Source organism: Hirundo rustica, chromosome 15 (assembly GCF_015227805.2).
Source record: "Hirundo rustica isolate bHirRus1 chromosome 15, bHirRus1.pri.v3, whole genome shotgun sequence".
Taxonomy (NCBI): Eukaryota; Metazoa; Chordata; class Aves; order Passeriformes; family Hirundinidae; genus Hirundo; species Hirundo rustica.
Genome location: NC_053464.1, coordinates 14,389,064 through 14,414,037, shown reverse-complemented (window position 1 = coordinate 14,414,037; position 24,974 = coordinate 14,389,064). Strand labels below are relative to the sequence as shown.

The window sequence follows — 24,974 nt, the reverse complement described above, 5'->3', positions numbered from 1 at the left end:
CCTCCGGAGAGCACAAAATCCACCCTTTATTTCCCTCTTTCTCCCTTCAAACACCTCGCCCGGCAGCCAGAGCCGCTTCAGCAGCATCATCTAGTGGCTCCACACAGGGAATGGCAGGATCGGGAATTTCCTGAGCTGGAGCCATCCCGGCCCATCCCGGAATCCCGTCCCAACCCCGTCCTGCGCATCCCTCACAGCGCTGGCCATGAAGTCTGAGAGCCTTGGGGCCGTTCCCGTCCCCGGTTTGGGTTGCTTTAGGTCGATATTAAACAATAATAACGATAATAAATAAAGTTCTGGACACGTGGCGGTGCGAGGATAACGGGGCAGCAGCACCGGGCGGCCTCAGCGGCTGAGGGGAGCGGGTCGGATCCGCCCGGGCACACCCGTGCCGGGGGAGCCGGGAGATGGGGTGACCGAGTTTTGGGGCGATTTTGGGGTGATTTGAGGCGATTTTGGGGCGGTTTTGCGGATCGCGAGCCCCGCGCAGCGAAGCGAAGCGCGGCGCCGGGGAAGTTTGTCCGCTGCGCCGCCCCGTCCGTCGCCACGGCAACCGGCGTGCCCGCCATGGCTGCGCCCAGCGTGTTCCTGCTGGCCGTCAGCGGCGAGATCGAGAGCGGGGAGGTGCGGGACACCCGGAGACAGCACGGGAAACGCACCGGGACAACACGGAGGGATGGGGGGATCGTCCCGGCCCGGTCTCGGTCTCGGTGCTGCGTTCGCCCGCGCGGGATGAGGATCTGCCCCCCCCGCGCCCGAGCCTGGCCGGCCTCAGCCCCCAGCACAGCCTCATCCCCCTCAGCCCTGCACACCCTCAGCGCCCGCATAACCCTGCCTGGCTTCATCCCCCTTAGCCCATCGCTGTCTCACCTCCTTCTTCCAAACTCAACCCAGCCTCATCCCCTTAATCCAGCTCAGCCTCAGCTCCCCAAACCTATCACAATTTCAGCTTCCCAAACCCATCACAATTTCAGCTTCCCAAACCCATCCCAATTTCAGCCTTTTAACGCATCCCATCCTCAGCTCCCCAAGCCCATCCCAATCTCAGCTCCCCAAACCCACCTCAATCTCAGCTCCACAAACCCATCCCAATATCAGCTCCCCAAACCCATCCCAGCCTCAGCTCCCAAACCCATCCTGTCTGTCCCAGTCTCGCTGGCACAGGCTGCCCTCAGCACCCTGACTCGGGCAGATCCTCAAAAATTCCCGGTGAGTTCTCAGTGGGCCCTCTCCCTTTCTCTCTCCCCTGCAGTTCCCGGGATTCGATGACCTCTACTGCAAGTTCTCCTTCGTCTACGGCCAGGACTGGGTCCCCACGGCGGTACAGCCCCTGTGTCCCCCCCCCGTCCCCCCTCCCTGCCACCCCCCCGGGCTCACCCCACATTCCCTGCAGGGCCTGGAGGAGGGAATCTCCCAGATCACCTCCAAGAGCAGCGTCTCGCCCACCACGCTGGTCTGGAACTTCCCCATCGACATCACCTTCAAGAGCACCAACCCTTTTGGCTGTGAGTGCCGAGGGGGGGCGCGGCCCTGCTGCCAAGCCCCCCCCCTCACCCCCGCCTCCTCGCAGGGCCGCAGATCGTGCTCAGCGTCTACGGGCCCGACTTCTTCGGCCACGACGTGGTGAGGGGTTACGGCGCCGTCCACGTGCCCTTCGTGCCGGGCAGGTGAGCGCCAGCCCGGCCTGCAGGACTCAGACACCTCCCTGGGCGCTTGTTCTCTTGTTCCAGAAACAGAAAAAGCCCCCCAAAAAAATCTCCCCGGTTCACAAAGGTTTTTTTGGCTGAGATCTTTCTTTGTGGAGTAAGTTTTGGTAACCCTGTAAAGGCCAAACCGGCCTGTCTAAAGCCCAGATGTGAAGCTCAGTTCCTCACACGTCAAATTCTCATTCCCACCCCTGGGAATGGAGGGAGATCCGTTGTTCCTGTGCAAACAAACCCTGTCTGTGTGGGGGGAAAGCACCTGATGTGTCAGGAACTCTGTGCCTTCATAAATATAAAAATCCTTTTTTTAAATCCTTTTTGGTCATTCCTGAGGCTCCTCTTTGTTTCAGGCACAAAAGAACCATTGCTATGTTCGTCCCTGAGTCCACCTCGAGGCTGCAGCAGCTCACAAGGTAAGAATTAATGACTTTAATTCATTAAAGAGTGAATTTCTCTCCTTAGCCACAAAATGCCATAACCAGTTTTGTGTCCTGTAGGTTTAAAAAAATCACATTTTCAGGTGTCTAGGTCTTTTTGAAAAACTTTCATAAACATATAACAACAATATTAATTGCATTAATATAATATATTCATACAAACTTATTAATATATTCTATTAAAAGCATATTAATTACCTGATAACTGCACTTAATTACTGCCTGAATCTTCTCGGGGCTGTTTTGGAAGGACAGCCAACAGGAGGAGCAAACCCATGAAAAAAACCAATTCCCATTCTACTTTTTTTTAAGAAATCCAAGGTCTCTGCGCCTCTCTGGTCCTCTGGGTGATCAAGAGGAATTTTTCAACAATAAAAATAAAAAGAGAGATCCTTCTAGCCCAGAAAAAAAAAAAAAAAAAAAAAAGATTTAACAAAATCTGTATGAAATCGGTTTCTTTGGGGTTTTTTTTTTTCCCCTTGAGACAAAACTTACCTTTGATTGCAGTAGCTCAACAAAGAGAATCAGGCTTGGACACCCTCCTGGCGGCCTCACTGCTGCCCTGGATCCACCTCAGCCCCGCAGTTCCTCATTTTGTATTCTCTCCTCCAAGCTGGTTCACGGGGAGACGCCCGGAATTCACCGACCCCAAGGTGGTGGCGCAGGGAGAAGGACGGGAAGGTGAGTCCTGGGAAGGAAAAGAGCTCCACAATTCCTCCCAAACCCTCTTCTAACGGGATTCGTGCCCATCCCGCCCGTGCCAGTGACCAGGGTGCGATCCCAAGGCTTCGTCACCGTCTCCTTCAACGTGATGACCAAAGATCTGCACAAGCTGGGCTACGACGTCCCCGCCGCTGAGGGGCCTGGGCCTCAGGGCTTCCACGGCTTCTGAGCTCCCCAGGACCTGCTCAAAGCTCCTCGGGGCTTTTTTAGGGGAAAGGAGGAGCTGCTTCAACTCAATCATTCCCCAAAAAAACCCCACACAACAAACCCACCAGCCCGGGAGGATTTGGGGAAATGACCGAGCCTGATCCTCTCAGTGAGGTTGAAGTATTGTGGGAATTGATGTTATTGGTAACTTTCAGTGTTTTTAGGGGTCAGAGTAAGGCCTGGAACAAAATATTTTTATAGCAGCCTTTTGTACACCTTTTTATAGAATTAATGGCACAGAAAGCTTCGAGCTGTAGCAGTTTCCCTGCAGTTAAAACTTTGCAAACCCAGTTACGTTTCAGTGATTTTTTTGGTTGTTTTTTTTTAATTTGTTTTGTTGTTGTTTTGGGCTATTTTTTTTTTTTTTTTGTGGGTTTCTGTTGTTGTTGCAAACGAGGAACTGAAATTATTGCACCTTCCAGAAATGGTCCTGTGAAATTCGTCCCCCTCCAAGCTCTTTTAGGCTGAATAAACTCAGTTGTGTCGATGGATTCGTTTGTCTTTCTGCTGCTGAAGGGGTTTTTCCTTGGTGCCAGGATGTTTTTAAGGCCCAAATCATCCAAGCTCTGCCAGACTTAAAGGTAGAAAAGAAAAATAAGTGTTTCGATGCAGTGACTAATTGCTGAGTCATTTTCCTGTTCAATTTTGGGCATGTAACCTCTTGTGTTTGAATGCAAACCCCAGGAGAACGACAACACCTCCCTAAAAGGGAACTACCGAGACTTCCAAGTGTAGAAATCCCGAGAAAAACACCCAGGGATGAACCACAAATCCCCCAGGCCTCAGCTCAACCAAACACCCGGGCAGAGATTGTTCTTACACACAGTGGCATGGAATAAATTGAATTTCCGAAGACATAAAGTGGTCACTGGAACGTTGCTGGGAGCAGCAGCACCCTTTGTACCACACAGAAAGACTTTTCCAGCAGTTTTTAGGGATAATTTTTCACCTCCTGCCTTGTTTTTGTTGATTCCACCCTTCCAGGGGAGTTGTTTCGGTAATTTGTAATCTCTGAACTGAGAGATTCATGTTGGAATCCAAATTCCAGAAGCATTTCCTGTTGGCTCGGAGGAATTTTGTTCCCTTTTCGGAAGTTTTGGGAAGCGGTCAGCTCCGGTAGCAGCATAAATATCGGTGTTTGAAAGGCTTGGGAGGCAAACACTGAACCTCCTGCTGCTGCCTGGAGAGCCAATTTCCCCTGGAGCGCAGTTCCTGCCCACATTCCAACGGCAAGGAAGCTGCAGCAGGCACGGGAGCCTGGCAAAGCCCAGACCTGGGGGTTTATTCCCACCCAGCTCCCCGGGACCCCTCCTGTCCCAAAGGAGCTGTTTGTCGGGTGTTTAACCCCAGCGGGAACAACCAGACCTGGGGCAGCTTCCCCCTGAGAGCTGAGGGGAAGGGAGGTTAAAAACAATGGAAAGCAAAATTCCTGAGCTCCATAAAACGGGATTAAAGACACCTTTAGGGTATTTAAGGTGCTCTCTAAACAGATCCCACACTGCTTACCTGCATTACTGGAGATTTTTCCCCTCTTTTCTCTGGGTTTAGTTGGGTTTTGGGGGGGGTTTTGGGCTCCTCAGTGGCTTGAGTATATCTAAAACCTCACCTACCTTCCTCAGGGGTTGGGCAAAATTTCCTGATTTAAGTTTCCTGTGAGTTTTTCCCCCAGGAGCTGATGTTTGGAATCAGCCATTCCTCAGATCCGAGGGGCAGCTCTGGATACCCCTCAGAAGCTTCTCCCAGAAATGACCTTGCTGCTGCCTTTTATCATTTCCTGCTGGCAATCTTTGCTCCTCAGGTGCGGCAGGGCGTTCGCAATCTCTGGGTAAGGACGGGCACCCTGAGCGGGGAACGGTGGCGAGGAAGGGATTTAGGATCCCTAATTGTTCTTGGAAGTTAAACCCCAGAAGAGCCGGTGCTTTAAGAGCAGCCAAATCCCAGTAAAAGCCAGCAGCAGAGGCTCACGGTGGTTTCCTCTCTGGAACACCCTGCTCCTTTCCTGGTTAATCGTTCTCCCTTCTCTTCAAACCTGCGCTGAAATTCCCAACCCCGCACCAGCAGCACGCGGCTCTCAGCTGGAGCTCTGCTGCCTCCTTCCCCTGAAATCTCTCCCAGACGGTGAAACTGGTCATTATCCTCTGAATTCCAGACGGGCAGGGGAAAAAAATCTTCCTGGAGAACGAGGAGAACACGGGAGGGGCTCCAAGGCCATCACAAACCAAGGAGCCTGGAGATGTTTGGGATCTCTGCAGCTCTCCTGGCCCGGAGAGGCTTTGGATTCACTCCAAGGGAGTTTTCCTGCTGTTACCGGGGGAGGGAGACAGCCAAGGACAGGGACTGAACAGCAGCTTGGGGATCAAACCCTCCAGGAAAAGGAAAATCCTTGGGACAATCCTTAGGAATCGGTATTCACCGCCTTTCCTACCAAAAGGACAAACAGGAGCGGCTCCTGCCCTCTCGTGGCTGTTCCCAACCTTTAGGAAAAAAACGCTGGAAGCGATTAACGACAATTAATTAACTCCGAGGCTGAATGAAGAATTCTGAATTTCCTCCGTGGAAATCGCCCGGTGCTGGCTGCCCCGGCAGTGCCCCTTGTCCCCAGAGCAGGGGACAAACACATCCCGGGGCTGCTGAGAGGGGACGGAGCCGGGATCGGAGCATCCACGAGCGCCGGAGGAGCCGGCTCTGCCCCGAGGCTGCCCGGCCGCTTTACACCAGCAGTGCCGCGGCAGCTGGGAACGATCTCCATCCGAAAATGAGAGGGATTCAAGCTGACAGCAGCTTCTCCCCAGCAGCAGTGCCGGGTTGGGAGCAGGAGATCTGTGAAATGCTCCGAAAGAAAAAGAAAAAAAAAAAGAAAAAACTAAAAAAAAATCAAACGTTCAAGCGCAGAGCAGCCGCGTTGGAAGAAAATCGGGGGTTTCGCTCCGGTTCTTGGCAGGATTTGTTTCCTCTCGCTTGTGCCATTACGGTGGGGGTAAAGGACCTGGATCCACGGTGCTGGACAGGGTCTGGGGGGCACAGCTGGGGTGGGAGCAGGGCAGAGCCGGGCTGGCGCCCACAGCCTGGAGCATTCCCCGCTCCTGGGCTCACCCAGACCCGGGGAGGCAGCAGGAGCCCCCAGCCCGGGCCTCTCCCTCCGGGCTCCAGCCGCAGCGGGACGGGCTGGTGGCCCTGGAGAACCCACCCGGGACATCTCCAGGGTGTCCCTGAGATCCGAGCCCCCCGTGAGGGCACTGAGAACCCCCCAGCGCCCAGCACAAGGCCCGAGCAGCGCGTCTGGAGCAGCCACCGGCTCCGGTTTGGGATGTTCTCCAAAGAGCCCAACCCTGTCCCCTCTCAGCATCCACCCTCGGGGTGCAGAGGGCATCCCTGAGGGCTTTTTCCATCACCTGAGGAGTCCTCTGGGAGGCAAAGGTGGGGCAGCTCAAACCACAACTCCCGAGACCCTCGCGGGTATTTGCAAGCCCAGGAGCCGCCTCCGCTTTTGGAAGCAAAAACTCCCAAAGCTGCAGCTCCCACCTGGCTGCAGAGCTCCCGGTGCTGGGGAGCACAGGACAGCACAAATCCCTCAGAGCCCATCCTTGGGGCAGGGAGAGCAGAGCTGAGCCCCCGGGAGGGAGGGAACGACACCCCTGCATTCCCAGCGGGATCTGAGGGATCCAGCCTCTCGTCCTTCCGAGGGAAGAGCAGCAGACGCGCGGAACTGCTGAAGGCGTCTATTTTTGGCTCCCTATTCAGGCCAGGATATTTAAGTACCCAAATTCACCTCGGAGAATATCATCACTCCGTTTAGTGCCAGACTTGCTGATGAAGATATGAAAAAAGCAGGGAAAAAAAAAAAAAAAACCACCACCATCACCCAACACAACCCCGGGCAGCCCACGGATTGCAGGGCTGCTACAGCACAGCACAAACGGCTCCCCGGAGCTTGGAAAATCCACAGATTCCATTCCACGGCCACAAAAACCCTTTAGGAAGAAGGCAGGAAAAACCGTGGTTTTCACAGGTTCCAGGGAAAGAAGGACACAAAGGTGTCTGATGGCTTTTCCATCGCAGGCTCTGCTCGAGGTGGTTCAGCCGCGGCCCTGGGGAGAATTCCAGGAGGGTTTGGGGTGGATGGGTGGGAGCGGGATGGATGGCTGGGATCAGGAGGGTTCGGGATGGATGGCTGGGATCAGGAGGGTTCGGGATGGATGGGTGGGAGCAGGAGGGTTCGGGATGGATGGGTGGGAGCAGGAGGGTTCGGGATGGATGGGAGGGACTGGGAGGGTTCAGGATGGATGGGTGGGATCAGGGGGGTTCGGGATGGATGGGTGGGAGCGGGAGGGTTTGGGATGGATGGCTGGGAGCAGGAGGGTTCGGGATGGATGGCTGGGATCAGGAGGGTTCGGGATGGATGGCTGGGATCAGGAGGGTTCGGGATGGATGGCTGGGAGCAGGAGGGTTCGGGATGGATGGGTGGGACTGGGGGGGTTCAGGATGGATGGGTGGGATCAGGAGGGTTCGGGATGGATGGGTGGGACCGGGAGGGTTCGGGATGGATGGGTGGGAGCAGGAGGGTTCGGGATGGATGGGTGGGACTGGGGGGGTTTGGGATGGATGGCTGGGATCAGGAGGGTTCAGGATGGATGGCTGGGATCAGCCCACGTTGGATCAGCGCCCTGTGGAGGATTCTCGCCTCCATCCGCTCCAGCCCGGCCCAAGCAGCGCTGATCCCGCAGGAGCCGGGACGGGGGATGGATTCACTCGGGGGTTATCAATCAGCTCATCAGCCACGAGAAATCCGATATCTCTGCTCCAGCAGCATTCCCCCGGCTGGGATGGAGCTCTGATCCAACCCGCAGCTGGTGGTTAAACGGGGCAGGATGTCATTCCTGCCTTGGGAGGATCTCTGATCGAGATGCTGAGCTGGCAGCGCCCGTGTCCCAGCGAGGTTTCCTGTCGGGAAGCAGCGGGCAGGGAGCTGGGAATTCAAACTCCACCTTTGCTCCGGTTTTATCTGCGTGGTTTGAGGTTTCATCGATTTTCCTTCACCTGAAATGGGAACGTGTTTGCTCAACAAGGGCCAAGAACAGCTCGGGCAGAGCGACGTGAGCTGGGCTGAGAGGACACAGGTGATCCTGGAGGGACAGGACACAGGGAATGGCTTCCCAGTGCCCGAGGGCAGGGTTAGACGGGATACTGGGAATAAATTCCTCCCTGAGAGGGCAGGCAGGCCCTGGCACAGGTGCCCAGAGAAGCTGGGGCTGCCCCTGGATCCCTGGAAGTGTCCAAGGCCAGGATGGATGGGGCTTGGAGCAGACTGGGACAGGGAGAGGTGTGGTGGGATTTTCTTTAATCTCTCAGGGAGGTATTTCCCAAAATCATGAGGGTCCCACAACTCAGTCCAGGTCTGGAGCAGCTCCAGGCTCCCCCTGCACAGCCCCAGGATGTGCCGTGTCCCCTCAGGGTATCCCCAATCCTCATTTCCCACCTCCCAATTCCCTATGGATCACCAGGCCCTGCCAGTGGAACTGGCACCAAGGGGAGCTTCCCACTCCTGGGCTTCAGTAATTACAGGGTGCAACAATTCAACAGCAAAACAGAAGTGCCACCACCACAGCCCACTCTGCCCCTTCACCATTCCTAATCCCGGGCTCCCAAACAAACGGCAGCCCTCGGGAAATCCAGCTCATAAATGTGACCTGTCCACTTGAAAAAGACGGGAGTTTTGAACGCGAGGGGTTCATAAATCCCCCTGGCTCCCTGGAATGCAGCTTGCAGGGTGTTGGAGAGGCCAAAGCCAGGGATGGGCCCAGCCCTTTCCTCGCAGCTCCGTGAGGAGCAGCAGAAGAGGCAGAGCTGCACCCTCAGCACAGAGGGGCAAAAAAACCTCAGCAAAATCTTCAGCAGCAGCGTGGGAAAGGGGAAGCCAAGAGATAAATCCTTATCCAGAGTCCTTTTCCTCTGCAGAGCGGGCAAATCCTCCTCACTCCTCAGGAGAGGAAGAGGAAATGTGGGATGGGGGAGCAGCTCTGCAAGGTCAGCGGAAAGCTGGACCATGGGCTGGGGCAGCTCCGGCTCCCCTGGCTCACACAGCCCCCAGAACCCAGCAGAACCACCAGAACTCACCAGAACCCAGCTGCTCTGGAAGAAATCAGAGCCACCACAGCCTCCACTCTGAGCCATTCCCACTCCTTCCACACAGAGCAGATTTAACTCAAAATGTGCAATTCTGAGAGGTGGGAGTAGAATCAGAGAATCCCAGGATGGTTTGGGTTGGGGGGGACCTTAAATCCCACCCAGTTCCAACCCCAACACCTCCCAGTGTCCCAGGTTGCTGCTCCAAGCCCCGTCCAGCCCGGCCTTGGACATTTCCCGGGATCCAGGGGCACCCAGAGCTTCTCCAGGGAAACTGGAGCGTTTCTGGAGCTGCAGCTTCCCCAGGCAGCTCCGGCTGAAACCAAACCAGAGACTTTTCTCCCCAAAGCCGCCTTTCCCACAGTCACAGCTCATTAATTAGTGATCACTGATTAGTGATCAGCCTGATTGGCAGCAAAGTGAAGAGGGAACCTGGAGGGGCTCTGCAGAGGCAGCTCTTGCTAATGAAGCGCCCTTCAATTAAAGCGGGCAGAATGAGAAGCCCGAATCGCTTCCAGGCTGGAAGCGCTGCCATGTGATCCGTGGGACAGAGCCAAGGCTGAGCTAAAAAAGTGGGAAGTGAGGACTCGCCCAGGTTGTGTCCCAGCTCCCCAGCCCTCCTTCCACAGCCACCTTTCCCCAAATTCCTGCCTGGACACAAATCCAGAGCCTCCAGCGAGGCACCGCCCCGAGCTCCCCCCTGTTCCAGGGGCAGCGCGGTTTAAAGAAGGAATTCAGCCGCCTGCCACACAACAAATCTGCATTTTTATTGAGTCGGTAAGGTCTCAGCCGAGCCCGATTTCAGTGAGCCACAGGAACCCTCCGCTCTCCCAGCCAGAGCAGCCTGTCCTGGGAAAAGTCACGGATGCACCCAAGGAATCCACAGGAGCCCTCAGCCACGGGGAGATTCCTCCTACCACAAACCTTGCAGCAGCTCCCTGCAAATCCCCACCCGGCAGGGCCTGGCTGGGAAGGGGATTAACAAACACCACGCAGAAAGAAGCTTGGAAAAAGCAACACGGCCGGAAATAGAAGCAATACAATTTTAATTCTGACCAGTCACCTCCAAACCCCTCTCGTCTTCCCACTGTCCCGATGGCATCGTTTAAATATCACACACCTGCGACATCGCTTTGGGGAGGGGGGGGGAGAAAAAAAAAATGACACAAAGATACAGACATTATGATACAATAGTACAAATGATAAATTATTTATACAGGAAATAATGGCAATAGTCAGCACAAATCCAGAAAAAAAGCAGCCGGCTCCCGGGATTTATGAGAGGCTTGGGGAATATTGGAACGCTTGGAAAGGAAGAGTTTTGTGTGAGATTCTGCTGGGGAAAAAAAAGAAATCTCCTCTCTGTCCCCACCTGTGCAATATTCAGGCAGAGAGCTCACCTCGAACCGGAACAGCAAAAAACTGGAAACACCAAAACCCACCAGGGCTTCCCTTCCCTGCCCCCTCTAGAGCATAAAACTGAATAAATAACTGAGCTTATCTGGGGGGGGATTATGCCAAGGAGGAGTGTGTGTGTGTTAATTTATTCTTTTTACGAGATATCTAACACTTTTTGGTCAATTTGACCAGTAAGGCTATTTCGGGTTACTAATGTTTTAAAAATCGAAAGAGGAAGCAAAAAAAAAGCACTTTGAATAATTGCAAAGTGAGAAATAGAAGGAGGGGGAAAAGGAGAGATGGGGCAGAGGGGATGCGATGGGACACACAAACATCCTCCAGAAATGTGGGATTTTGCTGGAGAGCAGGAAAATCATCACAAAATGAGCTGGAACACTCAGAGCATCCCCAGCCAGGACAGTGACGCCCCATGTCACCCCCTGGGGACACAGCCCAGCCCAGGAGCATTTACCAAACCAGCTCCTTCCCCTCCTAAACTCAGCTCCTGCCACAAGCCCTGTGCCAGCCTGGGATCTGGGCTTCGTTAGTCTCAGCCTAAATACTTCCAGCACCAGAATTTGGGCTGTGGCTCCTCAGGGAGCCTCCTCGGGGTTTGTCGTGCCGTGAACGTCTCTGTTTAAAATAAAAGGGATAAAGTTCGGGGGGCAGCGATTCGGGAGGAAAAACAACAATTAAGCCATTCCTCAGCTTCATTTAGCCAGGGCTCCCTCCCAGAGCACAGCTTCAGCAATTCACAGCGACAGCTCCGGCTGCGGATCATCTCAGCACCTAAATATTCCTTAACAACCTCGTCCTTTCTTACCAACCTCGTCCTTTCCTATCAGCCTCCAGGACGTGGCCAGGGCTCTTGGCTGGACAGGCAGTGCCCCATCCCCTGCAGTTCAGTTCAGTTCAGTTCAGGGGACAGACCAAGGGACAAACACGGGGTGACCTCGATTCCAGCGCTGATCAAACCCAACTGGGAAAAGAACCCCGAGGAATCTCGTCCCAGATCGGCTGGGAAGGACTTTGACCCCACCGGCAGGAATCACACCCTTCCTGCTCCTGGCTCTGCAATAACTTCAACAACAACAGAAGCAGCTTTTCCTCGCTCTGAAAGGCAACATCAATGGGGTTTTGTTTTGTTGTTAAAGACGGGCTGGGTGTGGACAGCAATCCTCTTCCCTCCTCTATTAAAACAAGGATTGGGAACCCTCCTTGCCAATTCCAGAGGATCCCAGAGGATCCAACATCTGCACAGGAACATCCACACACTGAGCATTCCCAGAGCTACCCTGACCTACACAGCTCCGTCTGGCATTGTGTTCCTAAATCTCCTTCCCACCAGGAGATGGATCCAATCCTTCCAATGGGATCCAATCTTCTCATGGGATCCAATCCTCTCATGGGATCCCAATCCTCCCGTGGGATCCAATCCTCCAATGGGATCCAATCCTTCCAATGGGATCCAATCCTCTCAATGGGATCCAATCCTCCAATGGGATCCAATCCTTCCAATGGGATCCAATCCTTCCAATGGGATCTCAATCCTTCCAATGGGATCCAATCCTCCAATGGGATCCCAATCCTCCAATGGGATCCCAATCCTTCCAATGGGATCCAATCCTCCAATGGGATCCCAATCCTTCCAACAGGATCTCAATCCTCCCATGGGATCCAATCCTCCAATGGGATCCCAATCCTTCCAATGGGATCCAATCCTCCAATGGGATCCAATCCTTCCAATGGGATCCAATCCTCTCAATGGGATCCAATCCTCCAATGGGATCCAATCCTTCCAACGGGATCCAATCCTTCCAACGGGATCCAATCCTCCAATGGGATCCAATCCTCCAATGGGATCCAATCTCCCAATGGGATCCAATCCTCCCATGGGATCCCAGTCCTTCCAATGGGATCCAATCTCCCAATGGGATCCAATCCTTCCAACGGGATCCAATCCTCCAATGGGATCCCAATCCTTCCAATGGGATCCAATCCTCCCATGGGATCCCAATCCTTCCAACGGGATCCAATCCTCCAATGGGATCCCAATCCTTCCAATGGGATCCAATCCTCCCATGGGATCCCAATCCTTCCAACGGGATCCAATCCTCCAATGGGATCCCAATCCTTCCAATGGGATCCAATCCTCCCATGGGATCCCAATCCTCCCATGGGATCCAATCCTCCAATGGGATCCAATCCTTCCAATGGGATCCAATCCTCCAATGGGATCCCAATCCTCCCATGGGATCCAATCCTCTCAATGGGATCCAATCCTCCAATGGGATCCAGCCCCTCTCCAGCCCCACAGGGAATTGTTCCACCACAACACAACTCTGGCAAATTCTGTTTCCCCCCTCTTAAATTAAGGAAAGGCCACCAAGGGCGTTCAGAGGTGCCCTGCAGGCAGGAAAAATCCTTTCCCATGGATTTTTGGGGGAGCAGAGCTCAGCCCCGCTGGGCCGGGGCTCCAGCAGAACCCCTGAGCGTGGTGAGGAGTCCAGACACGAGCATTTATTAAAAAGGGATAACTCAGCTCCCAAGGCATGGCTGGACGTGGAAGCAGTGATTCCCACAGAGCACACCTTCCAACAGGAAAAATCAGCGGATAAAATGAAACAAAGTCGTGTTTGTACATTTTTAACAGCTCCACAAGCTTTACAAGGAAAATAAAACCAAGCAACCTCCCTTGGGAATCTTCATCAAGGCTAAAAGTCTGTCCAGTCTGGGGATTGGGAAACGGGAACAAATCAAGGGAAAGGCGACTTTAGTGTTTTTTCTTTTTAATGTAGTCTTAAATCATGTTATGCTCAAATTCAATTCATCTAAAAATAATTAGTCACGAGGATTTGTTCTTGATTTGCATTATGAATACTTCATTTAAAAGTAAATATTTTAGTGTTAATCTTCCCTTTTAAACTCTCTTTACAGAAACAAAGAGCTAAAACCATAAATAAGAGGGCATTAAAACCATAAAAATGACATTTGCCAATATCTTAATTTTTCAGCCAGACTTGATAAATCTATCAAAACCAGACAGTTAAATAAGAACCACATTATAAAAATTAGCAAAAAAAGGACTATTAGGTAACTCTGCAAACGCAAAATATGAAACTGTACTAAACAAAATATGTGCAAAAGTATACAAGAGTAACTGCATATAGCAAGGTTAAGCCTGAATTAGTTTTAAAGCTTGCCCCGGTGAAACTGAATTCAAAGTTGTCCCGCTGCATTTCATTTTTTTTTGTTTTTTTCTCCTTTTCTTTTTTTTTTTTCCTTTTTTTTTTTTTCTTTTTTTCTCCTTTGCAACTCACATTGTAAGTCAAATAAAAACAAAATACACATTTAAAAAAAAAAAAAAAAAAAAAAAAATTCCAAACGAAGCCGGTACTGGACAAGCACAGAGCAGGACGCTCACTCGGCACGAGTGCAGCCACTCACAGAGAGTTCCAGGAGTCCTTAGAGTAGTGTAGGAATTCAACACTGCACACGACAGCACGACTCGAGCACGGTCTCGGGTGGTTTTTTTTTTTTTTGCCTGGGGTTTTTGTGTTATTTTCCTTGCTGTTGTCAGCCACACCTCAGAGATACCAAAGCAGTGCGAGTTTGCGATGTTTAATGCATAAAAACCAAGCCCCCCCCGGGCCCTCCGGGTCGGTCTCTTCTAAGAAGTAAGGACTATGGGTGAACCAACAGTCTATAGAACTGTGTGTAGTTATGTGCAAAAACATTCACTAGCACTCGGAATCTCAGGTCTATCTTACGGGCACAGGAAGTGACAGATGCAGGGGAAGAGTAAATTCGGAAATCCAGCACATGATCTGACACCTACAAAATAGCCAAGGGAGTTTTTCCGGACGGCGGCGGGCTCTCTCCCTAGAAAGTGTGTTTGAAATGATTAACAAAGTAACAAAAATGGGCAGAATCTAACTTTGGTGGAAAAGTTCCGAACATTTCACACGATGCTCAACAAGCCAAAGTAAGGTACCATCCGTAGCAAAGACTAGATTTAGATTAACTGGTAAGTAGAGACAACTCTTCAAAGATCATAACTGTAAACTGCAAAATCTACTTCCAAGTCTCTCACACACCGTTCAGTCCACACAGGCCACGTTCGTTTCGCTGGAAAGACTCTCAGCCTGGAAACGCTAGGAAAAGAAAAGTTCCTTTAATTTTGGGTCTTTATAGGAGGAAAGGGTTAGTTGTATTTGCAGCCTGGGAGGCTGCCGGCGGCATTCCTGTACTGTGCAGAGCTTGGGGCATCGATCCTGCAATGCTCAGCCCCTGGCCCATCCTGATGGTGCCCATGGCCGGCAGCGGTGCCATCCCCACGGGCACGGGCGCCATGGAAGACAGAGGTATTGGCTCCATGCTCATGGGGGGCACGGCGCTGAAGGAGGGGCTGCTGCCCATCACGGGACTGGCTCTCATCTGGTTCAGGGTCAGTGGCTGAGGCTGGTTCACCTGGAAGGGGTTGATTGGAGTCGCTGCCGTAGCGGCGCCTGGGCGGGAGAGAAGGGAGAGACAGAGAGAGGGAGCGCCGTCAACACCAGGGGCTGGAATGGTCTTTCGTGGCATAAAAACAGTCCCTGAGTGGATCCCCGTGCCCAAAACACCCCGTGGAGCATCAGCAAAGCGCAGCCTGTTCCCTTGGAGCAGCCAAAGTCTCCAAGAGCCCTTCCCTGACCGACAGCTCCCACTGCCCACAGCCCTGACTGGAGCCGGAGGTGCCAGATTTGGTCACCTGCAACAGCCCTAACACGACATCCACGTCACTGGTTGGATCATTTAAATGCTACTTTGCAGGCTCTCAGTGCTCCTTTACTGCAGAGAGCGAGTTTACCTCGGGTATGGGGAAGAAATCCTCCCCTGTGAGGGTGGGGAGGCCCTGGCAGAGATTCCCAGAGAAGCTGTGGCTGCCCCTGGATCCCTGGAGTGTCCAAGGCCAAGCTGCACAGGGCTTGGAGCAACCTGGGATAATGAAAGGCGTCCCTTCCTTTTTTAAGGTCCCTTCCAAACCGTCCTGGGATTCTGTGACTTGTACTTTTGCTCCAAGCTCTCAGCAGCCACCTCCATTTTCATGTTTCTGGCACCGAGCTGGGACAAGAATTCCCAAAGTAAACAACTTGTTTCCGAATTACAGCGGTGCTCGAAAAAGCAGAGCACAACTTTCCCAGCCTTTGAGGTTCCCTGGATTGCTGCCAGCCCTGCAAATTCCTTTTACTGCACAAGCCCAGGATTATTTGGATGGCCCAGTGACCCCTCACAAACTTTTTGTAGTACCCGGGAAGGGCAGATACACAGATTTCCTCTCTCCCTGCCAAGGCTGCTCAGAATCACTGCTTTTTTCCTACTCAAGGATTTTAATAAATTGACTTTTTCTTCCGTTGGAAGAGTGATGAAAATAAATATTGAAAGAGCATTTCCAAGTGTTTCACCCTGTGAGCAACACAGGAAAACGTCAGTGCAAATTCAGCTTTTAAGAAACGCTTCTGCCACATGTTTGGTGTCACCATTTCAGTCTGCTCCAAGCAAGGGCTCACCTCTAACAGGCCCAGCTTGCAGGAGAACTGCAACAGCAATTTTTTTTTCCCCAAAACACACTGGGAATGTGTTTTCAGATCAAAACTGGCTCACCGTGCCAGCCTAAGACAGACTAACCAGCAGCTCACCGAATTACCCTGCAGGGTTTGCTTTCTGGGACCTCAGGCTGCTCTCAGAGATCTCCTGTGCCTGCTGCAGCTCCAAGAAAAGGGCAATTCCAACCTTCTTCCACAGGAAACTCCTACCTGTCACCTTCCCAAGGTAATCTCACCTGTTTTCACAAAATCCAGCTGAGGTTCAGCCATTTTTACCAAGCCCAAACTTAACACGGGTAATTCTGAGTGAGGGGAACTGCTGGAATAAAGTTCAGCTGCAGTCCAAGAGCAGAGACTTTGTGATTTCAGGGACTGTCCCTGTGCTGGGTGAGCCCAGGATGCCTCCCTGAGACCCTCCTGCTCTTGCTCATGATCTGTTGGCTGAAATAACCAAGAAAACCAAGCTCAAATCACCCATCTTTGACCCCAACAGCACCGAGCTGTGCAGAGTTTTCCTGCAGGAAGGGAAATCTCCAACAGAAACGTGAAGGACTCGTGCAGAAACCAACCTGGTGCCAAGAACGGGTTCAGAGAAGTAACAGGTTGTGGTGGCTTAGACACCAGAGAATCCAGGTTGACCAGGGCAGCGTTGGGGCCCAGGAAGGACTCCGGGGTTTTTCGGGCCGTGCTTTGTTTGCCTGATGTCGCACTCGAGTGCTGGGACTCAAAGAGATCGGGGCTCGTGGTACCGCTGTGCTGAGATGGCAGAGTGGAACCTGATTCAGCTGCAACAACACAAAGGGACAGACAAAGCCCCTGGTTAATGCACAGAGCAGGCCCAGAGGAGCGTGTGAGAGCAGAGATGCTTTATGCTAAGTTTGTGTTAGTCAGGGCTCAGTGTTTCAGGCTGTTACGCCCTCTCAGCATGCAAGCAGGTCAGTGGTCTTTAGCAGAGCATGAAGAAGCTGCAGTCAGAGTTGCAGTGCTCCACTGCTGGAATTCCCACAGCTCTGCTGCTCCAGGTGGGACTCACAGGCTCCAAGGAACAGATACTCCAAAGCCTTGCCTTGTGCCCTGGCCCTACACCGCTGCTGTGCCCTTCCTAGCTGGATTCCACCCAGGGTTTTCTTCTCAAAAAGCTCAGCTGTGCTTCAGGCAGAACCATCCTGAGAGCAATGGCACCACAGTCTGGCAGTTCTGATTTACTGACCACTGACCAGAGGAGAAACAGGTCAGAATATTGATGGAAGGTATTTTCTCATCTTCCTACTGGAATTTACACATTTGAGAGATTCAGTCAGCATGGTTCTGGTTGAGTCTCTGAGCATAAGCCCTGCTCCAAACGTGCTGGACATTGGAAATTAAGAAGTCCAACAAAATTCTGGGTCGATGCAGCAAAAGGTCACAGGGTACAATTCCATGGATTACAAAAGGCCCATTCCCCACGAGTTCATGCACAGGCCAAAATGTGAACAAGGAGCTTTTACTGCTGCATCATCGCTTCCTTCCCTCTGTGAAAGCTCTTTTTTTTTTTTTTTTTTTTCCTCAAATTTAAGAACAGAGACATTTGTTGCCGTGTTTTTGTCACCCAACCTGTCCACATGCTAAGAATTTGATTCATACCTGGCTTTTTGGAAGTTCGAAGTGTGTCAAATTCAGAAAAATCATCTTTAACTGTACCATTCAAATTACTGAAGAGGTCAAAAGATGTACTTCCTGTTCAAAACAACAAGACAGCCCTGTCATTAACACATCTTCGGTTGCATCACGCAGCTGATCCTCCTGGAAGCAATTCCTAACCCATTCCTGGTTACCCAAGAAGCCACCACAGGGTCCAGGGCAGCAGTTGGGAATGCTCCTACCCTGAGCCAGGAGCTGGGAGAAGGAGAATGTCACAGAATTGTCCTTTCTGGAACAGCTAAATAAATCAGAGCAGTTTGCTTTTGGATCAGTGTAGGGCACACCTGAGCATGCTGGGGGTCGGCTGATTGAGTGTCTGCATTAGAGACAAGCAGATCTGGCCGTGGAAGGAGAGAACAGAAATGGATTTACAGCCTCAACTGCCGAGTGTTAATCAGCCCTCGAGGAAAAGGCCACCAGTGATGATTTCACTTCTGCTTCCCAAGTGGAAAGGAGGAGGAATGCCAGAGCAGAGGTTGTGGAGATGGCAAAGCCCCGTTAGCTGAAGCACCAGCGCTCGCCCAGAGTTTGCAATCAATGAAACGTCACCGCTCCAAAATGGGGACACGCTCTTACCTCGGACTGGAGGCAGAAAAACCACACCTAAATGACCAGCAGTCACACTCCTGAACAGCTTTAAGGTTTGTGTGGGTATTTATAATTAGCTGAACTGTTTTCTTAATTTACTTTTAACCTTCAGTACGTTTCAAGCAAGAAGAGCACAAGATGATGACCCCAAGAGAAGGAGTGAAAATTGAATATAAAAACATTTCTGAAGAACAAAGAGCCACCATAGCTAAAGGCTCATTGCACAATGCTCCAGTTCTTGCCCTTTGCCCAGGGAAAAGCTGCTTAGACAACTTTTTGCAGCACTCAGATTCCTTTGTCTGCTGTGCACCGGGATGAATGACGAGCAGAAAATGCATTTTGGATGCTTTTAGCCACGGTGCCAATATGAAAATGCCAGGTATTAACACTCATCAAGGTTGCATTAGTTACAGAGCACGAACAGACAATTACAGCAGCACCTTCTGCATCTTTACCAGGGCTCAGGGAAGGTTTCACACCCTCAGCCTGAAGGAACAAACCTTCATTTGCACCTCTAAAAGTCTCCTCCGAGCTGCTCAACCTGTCAATCTCCATCTGCAGAGACATCCATCTGCAGAGCTATTTATCATGAGGAAAGGTGAAATCAGAGTATCATTCATTGCAAGAAATTAAGTCCTTGTCTAATTAAAGGTAAAACCCAAGAGCAGCAGCAGTCCCAAGTGCTAAACAGGCAGCCACAAATACCAGGAGGAGACACAGAAGGGACAGAGCACAGAGCAGCACCACAAATTCAGAGCTTTAAGTCTGAACAACTACATTCAAATTTCTTTTTGCTGCTGGTTATTACAAGTCCCTTTTATTCTGAAGACCAACTCTGCCAATTGTTCAGTTTCTTTGAATTGAATTGCAAGAAAATCACTTGGACTTCTCCTCATTACTCAGGTAAGATGGATACAGGAGGAGACCGCTGCTCACCAGAAGTGGAGAGAGGTTTGTTTGCAGGTGCTGATCCCCAAGGATCCACGGAAGATTTTGCTGCAGTAGAAGATGGCTGAGCAGGAGCCCAAGGGTCCACATTTTTGGCCAGAGGCTGAGCTGTGGATCCTGCTGGTGCTGCCCAAGGATCAACGGAAGCAGCTGGTTTGGCACCTGCAGGAAGAATCAGCAGGAAGAGAAGTCAGAGCAGCTTTTTGGAAAGCTTTCCTTGGAGGCTGACCCCTCCCAGGAGCCTGAACTCCTCGTTAATACCGAGCAGAAACGGGAGCAGCAGCTCAGCACCAGCAGCTCCCAGCATTTGTCACAAACTCTGAACAACAACAGCACCAGGAAATTCTGGGCGAGGCAGAGGAATAAACAATTCCCCTCCCTGAACCTGAATACAAATACCTGCAGCTCCCAACAAGAAAATAAACTTGCCTTTGTTCCTGACATCGCCACAAGTGACAATCCCTGGCTGGAGGTGACCTAAATCACAGGGTCTATTTATGAGCTCAGGGGAAAGTGAGTTTATAAAAAGCCCAAAGGTAAAAGGTGTGAGGTACACAACATTAACCCTTCCACAAAGGAAATCTGTAAGATTCAAAGGGAAAGTTTTCCAGCTCTTTCAACCACGCTGCTGTTTTATAAAAATATAATCAGCTTCCCTGAGCCAGCTGTGCTTTTTTATTCCCATTTCTAAGCACTCCTGACACACATCTAAGCTGCCCACTGACACCCCTTTATTTTTTTTAACCCAATGCGTGTATGTTCAGGGTTCTCATTCTTACTGGAAGATGCTGACAACTCTTCATTCCTACAAATTCAATCACCAAAGGTTTAATTCCCAAATGAGGATTTTTATAACCCAAAAGAGCAGGACGGAATCACCCACATGCAACAACTCTTACTTTCAATATCCTGTGGGTTTCAAGTTACAACTGAGAATTATTTTAGCTTTTAAAACTCCATTCAGCCCCGCTGGCATCCCAATATTCCTGTAAATCAACTGAATGCTGCACGCAGTGGCACAAATTCCAGCTGGAATTTTGGGTTTTGTTTCATCAGCAGGCACGTGGTCGCTGCAGCTCTGGAGCAGGAAATGCCAGAACTCTCCAAGGAAGCCCCATTATTCCCACACCAGTACTTCCATTTCCTTCATCTGCCCCCAGTGCTGAGTTAAGAGCAATGCCACACTGATGACAGCATTTCCCATCAACAGCAACTTCCCAAAATGTCCTTTCTTTCCTAAAGGGAGCACCCAAAATGAGAGTGCTCAGGAAAATCCCTTCCCGGAGCTTCCATCAGTTCCACTGAAACACCACAGCACTGGCAGGATTTGGGAAATGCAGGTTCATGAGTCATTTTTGGTTTTTTTACCAGCAAATTCATTAACTTGCATCTCTGAGACTATCCCTAGGAGAATCCAGCAGGCTGGAAGCAGGGTTTGTGCTGTGCTGTAAGAAAGTTGGGAAGCACCGAGGAAACGCGACGGCTGGAACTGGTACAAGGAAAATCCTGTCACAGGGGGACACATCAGGGCAGGAGATTTGAGCAAGGTGGACTTTGGTTGCTTTCAGCCATGTAAAAAATAAACTGAACGGCCTCAGGGCCCAAAATTTGGGTTTCTTCTCAGTTCCTATCACCAAAATGGAACATTTGGAATGAAGACCTGGTAGTTGGCACAGAGTTTTGTAGCTGTTTTTAATGACATCATGAGCAGGGGGAAAAAAACCCCAAACAAGGCATTTCATCATTAAACTCCTACTTTTTCATCAGGAATCTGATGGTGTGTGTGTGGAATGCAAACGACTTTGCAGCACTTTAGAGCAGAGGTTGTAGAATCACCAGCCTGAAGCAGAACTGGCAGAACAAAGCTGTCAATCTTCATGGAAAAGCTTTTGTTTGCATAGAAACTCCCTGCCCTTTAAAAAAGCCAAGAATTCCAACAAAAAAATTAGATCCAGCTCCAGCTCCAAGTATAACACTGTGAGGAACCATCCACTTTCTAACTCCTTGGACAGGCTGTGGCTGACCCAGATGCCAGCCCACCACACAGGCGGCAACATCCACAAAAAAAAAACCACACAAAAATTTGGCTTAGTTGCTCTTTAAAATGTGAAACGCTGCATCTTTCCCTTCAGAACTATTCCATGGATTTAGCAGCAAAATCCTATGGAACAGTAAATATTTTAAATGGCAACCTGCATTTTTTTGTCTGCTATAAAAATCTTCTTTTGGTTGTGACCATACTCAAACACATCCCAGTCCTCTACAAGCAATTAGGGATGTGATCATTTGGACTGATGGCCTTCCTAAACTCAGCACCCTGCCTAAATATCAGATTAAATTCTGTGAATAGTGTAAACCCATGGCACTGGACACAACCAGCAGTGAGACACGAGCTGGACAAGCTGGTTTTGCTGTAAAGACAGCAGAGGTGCCACTCTCCTCTTCCTTAGGATTCAAACTGCACACACAAAACCCCAACTGCTTAAAAAAATAAAGTGCAACTGCCATTGGTTTCTGCTGGGAAATGAGGAATTTAGTGGAACGAGTGAAAATGGACTCATACACAAGCCGGACATTGAGGAACTCTGAAATGCTCAAGGTTCAAAAAGCTTAACCTTTAAAATCCCATTGCCCCTGGCAGTCTGCTCTTACCAAATGATTGCCAGGGGTCGGAGGCAGGGGCTGCAGCTGTGGATCCTCCCCAGGGATCCGTCTGGTTGGCAGCAGGAGCAGCAGCAGCAGCAGCAGGAGGTCCCCAGGGCTCGGTTTTGGGTGGGGCCGGTGCCGAGGAGGGCAGGGCATCCATCAGGTCCAACAGAGTGGTGTGCTGAGGGCAGGAGAGAAGCTGAGCTTTACTCAAGAGCGTTGGCAGGCTGAAGTACAAACCCGTCAGAGTGAAGAAGCAATTATTATAATTATGATTTTATTTATTGTTTTTTTCCTTTTACACGCCTGCATCGACTAGTTCCAAATTTAACCCGCATGGAAGAAGCTTTAAGCTACACAACAAAGCGAACCCAAAAGCATAAAAGAGCTCAGTATTAAGCTAAGTTTGTGTTACTGTATTTCAGCTTTTTTGGCAGCGTAACCGGGAATTTCTTAGGCGAAGGCACTACCTCCTTCTTTTTGGGAATTTTAATTGTGTCTCTGCGACTCTCCTCCAGAGCCATCTGTAATCTCAGATCGTCTCCGCGTCTGAGGCGCTCCTCCTGCAAAGGAAATCAACACTGGTGATATAGAGCACGAGCCTGCTCTGAGCTGCTGCTCCCTGCAGGGCTCCAACCCTGCCACCCTGCGCTCCGGGGCGGGATGTCGGGGCTGCAACTTCCACAGAACACCAAGGAGGGAAAGGAGTTCTCCTGCGATTCTGGCCTCAGGAGCATCCCCGACCCCGCTGGTCACAAACAACAGCCAGTTTTTGCTGGTTGGAATTTACCCTGGTGTTGTTTTATTCTTTCCAAAAGTTCTGTTGGAAACACCGCAGAGGTTCGAGCCAACGGCCCATTTTTCAATTATCACAATGGTTTTTCAGCGTTCAAATCACCACTGAGGGTTGCAGGGAACTAAAACTTCAATTTCCCCGGCTTTTGTTCACTTCCCTCCACGCTGGTGCAAGACCCACCAAGGGAAGCAAGTCTTGCCAACTCCATGTGTAATCTGAAGGTTTAAACATCTGTAACTACAATGTTTGTGCCACATTCAATTCCTTTAAATATCTTTGCTTGCATCATGTCTCTCAGAAGTTGACTAATCCCCCAGCTCGTCATTTTTGAAGCTACTTCAAATGCTTAGATTCTGATTTATACTTTTGTTCCATTTATTGCCCAATAATGATGAAGTTTACTGGGTGATAGTTTTCCTTTGCAAGCACTCATGCTTAACATAGAGCTGTAAACCAAATTGTTACAGGAAGCCTCTAATATATTACAGGCTGACTTGAATTTTCACTCAGAGCTGAGATTTGACTTTGTTATGTATTAAAATGCAGTCGTTTTATCCAAATTTGCTCCAAATTCGGAATGAAGCTCCTAAGAATTAGCACAGTAACATAACCCAGGTGACAGATACTGAGTCAATTTACTTTAAACCAAGGTTTTTTAATATATATTCTGGTACTTTGTGTCAGGTCACCCTCCTGTTCCAGAAACTCCCACCAACCGAACAGACCGTTCCAAATTCCACTGGGATCAGAATCCAGTGACATTAATGAAGCTTTTTCAGGACCAGTCATGTTTTCAGCCCTGCCTAACTGAAAACATCTTCAGTAATGCGGTGATTAACGTCCTCCCACACAAAAGTCTTCTCGCAAAAGTGACTGTCATCTTCCACTAGTCTCAACAGCTCGGAGGCTGAAGTTACTTTAAAAAGAGATTTAAAAAATAAAAATAATAATAATAATAATAATAATAATAATAAAAAAAAAAGGTTCCACCTGGAGCAAAGCCAAGCTGCCGTTAATAAAAATAATAAAAACCCCAACCAACCAACCCAAGGTTGCAATGTGAACTCTCCAAGCGTGGACGCTTTGGAAAACCTCCAGGGGCACCGACCTGCTCCGCCACCTCCCGGCTCATGGCCAGCGCCAGCTGCAGCTGCAGCTCCTCCTCCCCGCTCGTCTGGGGCCGCGCCTGCTCCAGCTCCGAGGACACTCGAGGGGATGTCGCTGTTGGGAGACAAAACCCAGCGCGTTCAGCGCAGCAAACAGCAAACAGAGGGCTCGGCTCTGCACTCCCCCAGGGTCAGGAGGTGAGGGGGACAGGTTGGGGTTCACGGAATTCACGGAATCACCGGGATGGAGGAGACGTTCCAGAGCATCCACAACCCAGCCCCAACACCTCAACTGAACCACGGCACCCAGTGCCACATCCAGGTTTTTCCAGAACACATCCTCCAGGCAGATCATTCCAGTACTTTATCACTCTTTCCATAAAAACCTTTTTCCTAATATCCAACCCGTAATTCCCTTGGCACAGCTCGAGACTGCGTCCTCTCCATCTGTCAGTGCTGCCTGGAGAAAGAGACCGACCCCACCTGAGCACAGCCACCTTTCAGGAGTTGTAGAGAGTGATAAAGTCACCCCTGAGCCCCCTTTGAGCTCTGCATGACAGTTCAGCTGTTTTAAGGGAAAAATATTCCTGGAAAATTAAAGTTTTTTAATGGGGCTGTGATATCAAGAAGTACCCCCAGCTCATGCTGGATATACCCTGAGTGTATCAGAGCTCCTGAATTAAAAAAGGTACAGAGTTATTGTCGAAGGAAACATTTGTGGGTATTTCTTCCATCTCCCAGTGTCAGTAAGGACCTGCTGGGAGTGGGCCAATATTGGGGTAAAACTGGATACCACCCACTTTTCTGTAAAATAATACAGTCTTAATGGGAAGATAAAGAACTATTCTTAACTGCTGAGCGGGCTTGGGGATAAACAAACCAGCTATTCAGGCTCCAAATTTACACAGATACAGGATCATTCTCTGGTAAAGAGGAGTTTGGTAAAGGGGTTGGGGGTGTTGGTTGGGGTTTTTTGGGGTATCTCCTCCCCTCCCCTTCAAGGAACAGCTCAAACATGCAATTTCTCAAGACAC

At 50.5% G+C, this 24,974-nt stretch overlaps 2 protein-coding genes and 1 long non-coding RNA gene across 6 annotated transcripts in view; 1 reads left to right on the top strand and 2 right to left on the bottom strand.

The window, feature by feature from the left end:
* The first annotated feature begins 556 nt into the window (after window positions 1-556).
* On the top strand, window positions 557-3,561 carry B9D1 (B9 domain containing 1). Its single transcript, XM_040079096.2, has 7 exons — window positions 557-624; window positions 1,253-1,321; window positions 1,394-1,505; window positions 1,571-1,667; window positions 2,054-2,116; window positions 2,754-2,821; window positions 2,905-3,561. The coding sequence occupies exons 1-7, from the start codon at window positions 568-570 to the stop codon at window positions 3,030-3,032; spliced, it is 594 nt and encodes a 197-aa protein (XP_039935030.1). The 5' UTR covers window positions 557-567; the 3' UTR covers window positions 3,033-3,561.
* On the bottom strand, window positions 2,700-5,826 carry LOC120759630 (uncharacterized). The gene is made up of 3 exons (XR_005703207.1): window positions 4,681-5,826; window positions 3,486-3,644; window positions 2,700-2,828 (listed from the first exon to the last, which is right to left on the bottom strand). It is a non-coding gene; the product is annotated as an uncharacterized LOC120759630 (long non-coding RNA).
* Window positions 5,827-14,196: 8,370 nt separating this feature from the next.
* EPN2 (epsin 2) overlaps window positions 14,197-24,974 on the bottom strand; it is a 40,145-nt gene continuing 29,367 nt past the window's right edge. For 3 of the 4 annotated variants that reach the window (XM_040078740.2, XM_040078742.2, XM_040078741.2), the window contains exons 3-9: window positions 23,943-24,055; window positions 22,509-22,601; window positions 22,045-22,219; window positions 19,381-19,554; window positions 17,800-17,892; window positions 16,746-16,961; window positions 14,197-15,099 (exon numbers count right to left, since the gene is read on the bottom strand). In XM_040078740.2, coding sequence (XP_039934674.1) covers window positions 14,780-15,099; window positions 16,746-16,961; window positions 17,800-17,892; window positions 19,381-19,554; window positions 22,045-22,219; window positions 22,509-22,601; window positions 23,943-24,055 — 1,184 coding nt within the window. In that variant the 3' untranslated portion in view covers window positions 14,197-14,779. The remainder of the gene's footprint in view (window positions 15,100-16,745; window positions 16,962-17,799; window positions 17,893-19,380; window positions 19,555-22,044; window positions 22,220-22,508; window positions 22,602-23,942; window positions 24,056-24,974) is intronic. The other variant, XM_040078743.2, reaches the window with a different exon arrangement.